This window comes from Chrysoperla carnea, chromosome 1 (assembly GCF_905475395.1).
Source record: "Chrysoperla carnea chromosome 1, inChrCarn1.1, whole genome shotgun sequence".
In the NCBI taxonomy this organism is placed as follows: domain Eukaryota; kingdom Metazoa; phylum Arthropoda; class Insecta; order Neuroptera; family Chrysopidae; genus Chrysoperla; species Chrysoperla carnea.
Genome location: NC_058337.1, coordinates 112,237,439 through 112,248,112, shown reverse-complemented (window position 1 = coordinate 112,248,112; position 10,674 = coordinate 112,237,439). Strand labels below are relative to the sequence as shown.

Here is a 10,674-nt window from a genome sequence, read left to right as displayed (position 1 = left end):
CTGGTGCCGTGCGACTTCTGGCTGTTCAGCAATCTCGGAAAGTCACTTCAACCAGTGTTTCGAAGATTGGAAAATCCGTTGGTATAAGTACATTGCATCGGGAGGGGATTACTTTGAAGAGGATGAAATTGATTTGGAAGAATAAACAAAAAATTTTAAAAATAAATACAATTTCACCTTATTTTTTGGGCACAGTAGATATATTATTGTTCATAATATAAATAAATAATACTTTGTATATGCAACTGTGTGATTTTTATGTATTGCCCACACGTGTGGAGTTAAGAGTATGGACGAAGTTTGAAAATTTCATTTATTCAGAGAATTCTAATTGCCTATAATTTCAAATATGCGCATTACTTAGTACGAATATCGTACGTTATAATAAATCGAATATATACGATATTCATTTGATTGTTATGCGGAACGTTTTTTTTCTTATTTATATTTTGCCTTACAAGTAATTCCTTTTATATATATCTTTCAATACCTACACGAGTCGATAACACCAATCGGTAATATATGAAAAAAAATATTTTAAAAAGAATTCCAATTGACATTCTTCACAGTTTTTTTTCTTCTATCTCAATGAATATAAAATTCTTTTTATATAATATTAGGAATTGCATTGAAACGTATTGACTTTGAATTACTAGAAAAACATGAATAGAATACAAGATGTTTCAAGAACATTGGCCGTAATTTAATTCCGTATCAAGATATATTTGGTCATTAAAGTTGAATTGAAATGATCTGAAATTAGAAGGCGAAATGAGTTGTCAACATCTATAAACTTGATCATAAAAAATTTGTTATTTTTCTGACGACTCTTTTCGATCTTAGCCACTTTAGGAAACCTTATAAAAATATCAACGATCTAAAACCAGAAATTTGTCCCATCAATTAATCTGGCACCTTCTTTCTTCATCCATTCTCTACAACAGTTATCGATGTTTTTTTTTTTAGATTTATTATCCCGGTAGCACACAGTATTTTGAAAGTATTTAATGCAGAGACAAATGGGATAAAGTGAAGAAAGAACTGCCAGCACTAAAATCACTTTTACATAGGCTAAATACCACATTTATACAAAATAAGACCATGGTATTTGTTTCGGAACCATGTTCCCTACCCTATAATGCTATTACAGAATTATTTCTGAACATGAATTTATAAAAAGAAATTATATCTATCATGGCTATTCTGAGACTTCCTGTTGATAGAACAATTGAATAATTCAATTTATTGAATTGAAATTCATAAAAAATATAATAATATTTGACATAGATATTTTTTCGAGATCGATTAAAAAATACACCGAACTAATATCGAACAAATCCATGTCTTTTTTTTAATGTACCATCTTCTAAACCGATGTTTTTAAAAGTGATTTTAGAAACCTGTTGAAATGATAAAACAGTTTTAAATTTGAGATCTGATTTAAAGTATAAAGCTGTATTATTTTGAATCAAATAAATTTTGGGTATCTACTTTTTCACTAATCGTGGCTTCTTTTTCACTACATGAGTTTAATTTTTTGATTTGTATCCCGATCCTGGACTGATTATCTTAGTTTAAGTCATGTAATGAGCACTCTGGGGTAGGGCAGATACTTAATTTTCGTCAATTTAATTAACACCAATAATTGTGGCTTCGATCCCATGTTGGTATGGATATTGTAATCTCCATAAAGGTTAGGTTAGGTTATGTTATATTGGCTGTACACGAAGGACACACTCAGGCTATAAAGAGCTCATTGTGATACCATATAGTGTTTTACCACCTTTCCGCTGACAATTTCATTAATCGGCTCCTCAATTTTAGATGCTGGGTGCACCTCTTTCATGCATATACCATGCACTACACCAGCCCATCACAACTATTAATTAAATTAATTTTGTTGCGACGGCGGGAATCGGACCCGCTACCCTAAGCATACCGCGGACGGAATTGGTTACGCCTTAACCAACTGAGCTAATAGGGCGACGATCTCCATATAAGCCTCTAATGTTTTTAAGAAGTCTCTAAATATCTCGGTTGGAAAAAAAGTTTTAATCTATCATCTATTTGGAAATCTTGAATCTATTTGGAAACAGATACACAATCGCATATTATCACCACACGGCCCATAGTATCACTATCTAATACTTAATACTATTACACTTAAAGATTGTAAGTGATTGTAGGGGTGGGTCACGCTACTCAAATACGCAGATGTAGTGATAGATATTCTATCAACGAATAATCCCGTTGAATATTATTAAGGTCTTGTATTAAAAAATACCATAGAAGTAATAAGAAATGTCATTTTAGAAAACCTCGTATATTTTCAAAATATCTATCAATATTCATTTTATTCGATAAAAGTAAAACCATTAGTGATTGTTCCTAGAAAAGACTTTTTTTCATAATAGGAATAATGTTACATTATTTTTCTCTTATCGTACCTTATATTTATGTTACAGATATAAATAGATGATATCTTTTTATGAAAATTTTATCGTATACACTTACTTACTATGTTGAGTGCTTTTCATATGTTTTATTTAATAAATATACCATTTTTATTTATTTATTTATATAAAAATTTCTGTTTTATATGAAAAAGAGAAAAAAAAACTATAGCAAAATATGGCATTGAATTTGTTACATATTTTTCATGTACAAAAGTAGCAATTTTCATAATGTATAAGAGTTCTTTTTCAAAGAAACTATAAAGTATCACTTATCATTCCGAATTGATAGTGTTATAACGATTCTGGTATCGTTGGCAACTATAGAAAAGTATACTAAAAAGTGTGCTGTGGAAAAATAATAAAATTGTGACTGGTTGATTTTCGTGAATATTTCTCGGATCAACTTGAAATTTTCAGAGAATATACTCAAATCTTTGCAAATTTTAACTCGGCTTAATAAGTCCCATTTCAATAAAAAGCACCTTTTAAGACAAAATATATAATGCGGAGAAAATATGACATTAATGATACTCTACAGCTCATGAATCATGTATTCGCACCGTGCGTGAGTTTTATTGGAGCCGTTAGTTTAATTATAGAATTGTATGGATGTATATATATTGTATCGATTGCATTTATGACTAACATTGAAAATTTAATATTATTGTCTCACAAATTTAAATAAATAATTATGATAATTTACATTTGAAAAATAATATTTGTGCAATTTGATTTCACAATTTTTAATGCATTAGGTTTCAATAATTTTAATTTGACATTTTCTATAACAGTAGCATGTAAAGAATTGCAAATTAGTCATCACAGCCTCCTTTAACGCCAAAATTTTTCACTAGAAGCGCTGGCATCGATTTTATTGTCCCTACTATGACTACGCACACAACGAATATGTATAATTTTTGTACGCAGTCTATAAAACGTGGGTATATAATTCCCTTTTTTATATGTACAATTGTTTTATTAATGTACCCGTATATGTCCCATAATACTGATGTTTACTCTTTTGTAACTCTTTTATGGTAATTGAACTATTAAAATGTAATTACAAACATATAATAAATATACATTTTTGTTTAATTGTTCATTGTTATTATTTTCAGCAAAATTTTACTTCATTAACTTTATTTTGGTATTTTCTTTAGAATTATGAGCTTCAAAAAAGTTTTCATCATGAAGTAAATTTATCTCAGATTCTGTTTATGCAAAAAAACATTACCTTATGATGCTATGCAAAAAGAAAGCATATCTTTGAAAAACCATTTCTTGAAAACTGAATATAATCCATTATGGGATATCTGATGTCATGAAAGAGCATGCGATATTTTAGAAAGAGAAAAGATATATTTCGCTAAATTGTACATGAATTAGAGCAGCAAATCTGTCAACGCTACAGTAAACACGCATATACTACTCATCCATGTACACAGTACAACCAGCAACACAATGGGAATCTCAAGCAGATAAATTGAACAACGTTGCCATTTGTTTATTTCATTAGACTGAATATTCGTTAAAAATTAATGTTTGCGTGGTGCTTTTTTGCCAACTAAACTGTCAATTACATCCTGTTTCAATCATCCCTTTGTTTATTAACAAAGTAAAGACAAAGATTTCTTGAACCAAGAAAATGTTTACTTGCTACCATGTTAAAAACATATTTTTTGAAATTTGTAACATCGAAATTCTTTCTCAAGGTGCAGGTTTCAAAAATTAGAAGCAGGTTTAAGTTTGTTATCACTCTGTGTACAACAAACAAACGAAAATCAAATAAGGGACATTTAGTTTTATTAGACACAATTTTTGCATTAGGATCAGAAAAGTAAAGGACTTTTATTAATTTTAATTTTGCTACAAGATAAGTATAGTACAATATTCAATAAATGAAGAAAGCTGCTAATTATCGAAGCATATAGACTGAAGTAACTTTTCCTGTTTAATTAAGAAATAGTTAGTTTTCATCCGAGTTGTGGGAATTAGGAATGAACATAATACGAAAAATTCTAGAAGAGTTGATCTCTACATCTATGTTATTTAGAGATAATAATACATCATCAAATTTTCCAAATATAAGTTAACACCGCAGTCTTAAAATATATAGTATGCAGTAAATAGTTTATACTAATTTGATAATTATAACTCGTACGAGTAATTATAACTTCGAACGAGTATAACGTATTTCGAACACGGAAACATTTTCTTTCTACCTGGTAAACATATAGAAATGGAGCATTTTATGAAATGGAGCAGTTATGACATAGTAAAAAATTATTAATAAACCATCATTTTTTTCGATAAAATATATAAACTAATCAAGAATATCCTGAAAAACACTTATCATACATAATCAACCTTATAAAAACAATGATGTCAGTGAGTTTTGAAAATTTTTATCACTAATAATTGTAATAGATCTCAGAATCCAAGTAGATATAGAATTGATTGACGTTAATGCTGTGATAAAAAAATGAATTGATTCACAAAATTTTCTAGTGAAAAGCTACTACACAACTTCCATGTATAGTGTGTGATTTGGAGGTATAGTCAAATCCTCTATAGGACAAAAATTAATACAAAAGCATGTTAAAAATCTTAAAACTGATTTTTTGAAAAAATTTCCTGACTCGTCTTCTTTGAGACCTAGACAGATCAGAAGCAGTTGAAACTTTTCCTATCTTAATATACTTTTATCTATTTTCGAATTATGAATTTTTCTGATTTTTCTACCTATCTACATTTTTTAAATATATTTTTTCAAGTCTTTCAGAAATTGTGAAAATTTCTCTCATCACGAGCATAAAGGTTTAATCAAGAAAATGTTAACTTCGGAAATTTTTGGGCATGTTCTTGTACTTTCGTTAGTTTAATATCAGTCCTACTCGGTAAGTTAAAGAAACTTGTGATAGAAATATGGTGAAAGTAGTTAAAATGAATTAAAATTATTTTGATTATTTCTCTGCTCTAATATTTTCATTCTCAAACATCATTCAATCATCATGTAATCAAACTACTTTTAATTAACTACTGCCTTGAAAAATTAAATTTACATGAAATTATGTAGAGGTTATTATGATTCACAAAGTTAAAGAATATTTAACGCGCCAAATATTTGAAGCATATGCTGATTATATGCGAGTGCTGACGGAATATAGAGGTGTTGTGTGATATAGAGCATTTCCGTCTGTAGGTAATAAAAATAAAATTGTTTATGATTTTATTATCATTTAAAAAAATACTTCACATGGTTTCTGATAACAGATAATAAAAAAATTTGATTTTTTTTTTTGATAGATACCAAAACTGCTACATTTTTATGATACAATACATTTCAAATATCGAATAATTATTTTCATTAGTATTATAATTAAATGTTTACTTTGAACAAAACCTTTTTTTTCAAATTTTTCACGTTTCAATGATTTTATACGGGTCTATAACGCACGAAATGTATTAAAAATCACATAACTAAGAAAATGTGCTAATTATAAATGGCAAAATAAGAATTTTTTTATATGAATGTATCATGTATCAATGCAATATTCAAAAATTTTTGTATATTTACTGAAACAATTTATTATTTTTGTTACTATTTGTTGAAATTAAAGTGCATTTCTTTATAAACTGTGGCTTATGTTTCGTGTGTTATTTAGTAACTGGTTACTGGCTAGTCAAATTGATTGGCATTATAGTAAGGAATATTAAAGATGTTAAAGCTTATGTTATTCTGTTCAAAAATGACTGCCGCTTTAGCAAATTCTGATAAATTTAAATTGTGTCAGTGTCATGATCGTAATATATTAATTTCGGTTAAAGTTTTGTATTTCAGAAGTTTCTTATTTAGTTTCGGGGAATATATCTTTTAAGAATCAAACTTTCACAGTTGGTACAGGATTTATTCAAAAAATGCCATAGTATAATAATCTTGAAATTCAATTCAACAAACAACCAACTTATAAAAGTTTTTTTGAACTTGTTTTTTAATAATCATGCACTTATTTTGTACGATTAAATAATTAGAAATAATACAAGTCAATCAAACAACAAGCAAATCACTTACTAAATCTTTAATTATCTTTACGGAGAACATGAAGGATTACTTCAAGTACTTTTTTTTTTCAGATAAGAAGTTTAAGGATGCTATAAATATAAAAATAGTTATCTATTTAGAACTAGTTTACATGTGGAGTGCTTAAATCAAATTAATTTATTGGACGATTTAAAATCAAGTTTAGTGAAAGTTTTTGATCGTGAAAAATGAGTGTTGATGTGTCGAAAATCGGTGGAATTGGTGCATACTATTACGAAAACTGTAAGAAACATGGCGATAAAGTTTACATAGTAAGTGCTATTGGTTTCATAGTCTTTGTATCTAATGATACTATGGGTGAATTTACCCGGTAATTTGGTGAAGTAGTGTGAGCCACTTTGTCTAGCTAATTCGTTAATACTTTTGTTTTACCGTTTTTAAGGTAAATGCTCCTATATTAAGACCTTCTTATACATTTCTTCGGCCACCTAAAAATCAAACTTTGCCATCATATTAGTAGCTCTTCTTTTTCATCAATATTGTTTTGAAGTCACGCATCCTGTCTAAGCCCAAGTTTCTTTGCCATAAAGACAACCCTTCGCTTTTTAAACGAAGCTAGCAGTTACACATTTCATTTCTGTTTTCGTTCTGATATATCGCGTATTTTATTCTTCTTTCGTTTAGATGTAATACTCCTTTCTTAATTAATCACTTGTCTCTCTCAATTACTTTGCCAAATTTTTAATTAATAAATTCATTTTCTGCTCGCTATTCCACAGGACAAAAACAAGAAGCGCAAACCAAGCAATAATTTTTACATTCAGTACTAAAAGTACATTCAGTCACTAGAAATAGATTGGAAAACCATATTACTTTCCATTTAAAAAGTTTTTGTTGGCCTCAAAATGAGAAATTCGAGACCTGAGAACTCAAGTCACTTAGAACGCAGCTTAGGTTTAAAATAGACCAGAAAAAAATCTGAAATTCACTATACTAAAATAAATTTCCTAAAATTAAAATATTTTCTCTCTTTAGATAAACGAAAAAACTGGTGAAAAAGTAACATACAATGAATATCTAACCTATGCAATACGTATCGCTCTAAGACTGCAGGAAATTGGTGTTGGTGAAGGAGATGTCGTAGTATTTTGTAGTAATAATTGTATAGATGCAGTCACAATCCCATTAGCCATACTTTTACTGGGAGCTATCGCAGCACCTGTAGGATCTGATTATTTAGACAGTATGTATACTCATTACACATTTAAATAATTTATATAGTCATAATGGTTTTGGTGTTCGCAAAACTAGATCAATCACATAGCCTTGTTTTCAAAATTAGCCAAAGCAACGGTATCCTAGAAATTAACAAAGTATCCTAGAATTATGTTATGTAAGAGAACATAATCCATGCATTATTTTATAATTTCTTCAGTTTTGCGAAAAACGAAAAATATTCAAAGGAAAAAGGTTTTTTCCGTAATTTAAAAAACTAAATATAATTGAAGTAACAGCCCTTCTATAACTCAGATTAAACGATGCACCTATTTATTTAGAAAAATACTCTCTTTTGCCTCATTATAGAAAATATTAATTATTTTCAGAATATAAAGAAGCCTTTTTAGTATGGACAAAACCTAAAGTATTATTTTGTGATCAACCAAATGAAAGATTTTTCAGGCAATTAATAGAAAAGAATAATTTAGAAACAAAAGTATTTGTATTTGAATCGTCACTATACATTGAATTAAAATCAAAACACAATGAAGAAGATAATTTCATTCCATTCAATGTTGAAAAACCATATGAAACCATTGCAATTATAATATGCACAAGTGGAAGTACAGATAATTTTAAAGCTGTTAATATGTTGCATGGCACTTCATTAGATTATCAAAAACAGTATCTGTAAGCTATAATGAAATTATTAAAATTAAAAACTGCCCTAACTGTGTGTTAGTTGGTAAAATGGTTTTTTTTTTCAGAGAAAGTGAAAAATTTTTAGACGTTGCATTGATAAATTTTCCATATGTGGCAGGATCTGGTATTTTGATAGGTAGTTTAGTTTCTTGCGTGGGCGGTACAGTGGTTTTATTAGCAAACTTTTCAATACAAAATTGTGTCAAGACAATTCACAACTTTAAGGTACGTACAAAATTCACTTAGACAAAAACAAACTTAGGTTTAGACAAAAAAATTGTCTTCGATTAACAACAGAGAGTCGTTCAATTTGTTTGAATGCAAAAATCTAGGTCACGCCTGAGCACGTGTTAGCTTTATTTCTGCAAATGATTCTAATTAAGCTTATCCACGGTCTCAAGGCAATCAAAAAAATAAGTTCGTGGCAAGAGAAAGCCAAGGCAGCATCATCAATTCATAGTATAAAACAAAGTCGCCTCCGTCTGTCTGTCCCTAATTTCTTGGTGTGTTTAGATCTTTAAAACTACGCAACGGGTTTTGATGAGAAGGATTTGATTTTTTATTTTTTTATGTTATTATTACGTTAGAAGTTGAAGCATTACACTTGTGTGTGTGTCTTGACCTTTAAAGGGGTAATTACATAATATTTTACCATTTTGAGAATAAAATCCCTTTCTTTGGTCAAATTTTATCTCCTCTGTATCTTCACAATTTGCAAACAAAGAATATTTAATTTTCTTAATAGCATTAATGACAAAAATAAACTTAGGTTACCCATTTGCGTGTTATCCCAGAAATGTTATTATCAATCGCTCGTTCATCGTTACTGGATAAATATAGTTTAGCAAGTGTAAAATATATTTGCGTGTACGGCTCACCAATATTCCGTTCTCAAATCCAAGAATGTCAAAAAAAATTTACTAATGCCTATATAATGAATACTTATGGATGTTTGGAAGCACCAACCATATTTAAATTTGATATTGAAGATGGTAAAGATTACATATTGAGTAAAGGTGATTCAGTGGGGAAATTATGGCGCAAAGATGTGGAAGTTAAGGTAAAAAAATTTCGATGAAATGGAAAATTTCTGAAATCTAAACCAATTTATGTGTCTACTAGCTAATTGATCCAGAAACGGGTAAAGAAGTAAAAAAACCAGAACGTGGTGAATTATATGTACGTGGAAAACAATTATTCAATGGATATTATAAAAATCCAGAAGCTACGAAAAAATTTCTGGATGAAGATGGTTGGTTCCGAACGGGAGATTTAGGCTACTTTGATGAAGATGACTGTTTATATATACTAGGTCGAAAAGAAATTGTTTTGAATATTAATGGAAGCAAAAAGGTAAGTTTGAAAAGACTCAAATAAAAAACTAGGAAATAATTTCTTTTTCATTTTCTGAAGATATCACCCACAGAAATCGAAAGGGTTGTTGTGGAACATCCAGCTGTTTCCGCCTGTTGTGTAATTGGTATACAAAAGAATCAACTTGATGAACCAATGGCTGTTATAATGAAAAAACCGGGAGTACAAGCAACTGAGGATGATATTATTAAATTTGTAAAAGGTATAACCCTAATACTTTCTCAGAAAATATAACAATTCAATTATTATCCCAATCAAATAATCCTAATGAATTCTGTTTTATTTTAGAACGTTTACCCGAAGAGAAACAATTAAAATATGTAGCATTTGTTAAAGATTTTCCTCGAACCCCAGTAGGTAAAATTCGTGTAGCAGAGGTTCGATCGAGATTTAATAACAAACCGATGTAATTATGTAAAAAAAATAAATTAATTTTTATTGATGAAATCATGTTGGTTTTTTTTTTTTTTTTGTTTGACTGAATGAATAAATTGTAGTATGAGTTTAAAAAAGACATGCTTCTGCTTTAGTAATCAACCCAATATGTGCGTACAGTACGTTTGGTTTGATCAGAATATTTATTATGATATAAGATAAAATTTTCATTGTACTTATTTTAAATTATCTCTGTTAACTGTAACTTCTGATAACTTTCACAAATCAATTTTTTTAAATGATAAAACACAAAATTTTGATAAAAATAGAAATTGGCAGCTTTAAAAATATTTTTGCATTTTCTCAAAATCATGGCAAGCTGAATCGGTTGAAAAGGATTAGTTTCCTAGGTAACATATATGTCGGTTTTTGATATGGTTTTTTTTTTGTTGTTGCATTTTTTATGGTTTTGCCTCCCAACCAGCAAACAAATCAATGGAAATGTGT

At 28.9% G+C, this 10,674-nt stretch overlaps 1 protein-coding gene across 2 annotated transcripts; it reads left to right on the top strand.

Moving 5' to 3' along the window:
* The first annotated feature begins 6,624 nt into the window (after positions 1-6,624).
* Positions 6,625-10,239, top strand: LOC123305989 (4-coumarate--CoA ligase 1-like). Of its 2 annotated transcripts, none has more exons than XM_044887839.1 (8): positions 6,625-6,809; positions 7,534-7,741; positions 8,103-8,406; positions 8,484-8,643; positions 9,320-9,478; positions 9,541-9,771; positions 9,832-9,994; positions 10,081-10,239. In XM_044887839.1, the coding sequence occupies exons 1-8, from the start codon at positions 6,726-6,728 to the stop codon at positions 10,200-10,202; spliced, it is 1,431 nt and encodes a 476-aa protein (XP_044743774.1). In that variant the 5' UTR covers positions 6,625-6,725; the 3' UTR covers positions 10,203-10,239. The 2 variants fall into 2 exon arrangements, with proteins under 2 accessions (XP_044743774.1, XP_044743773.1); XM_044887838.1 differs by having other exon boundaries at positions 9,188-9,478.
* The last annotated feature ends 435 nt before the right edge of the window (positions 10,240-10,674 follow it).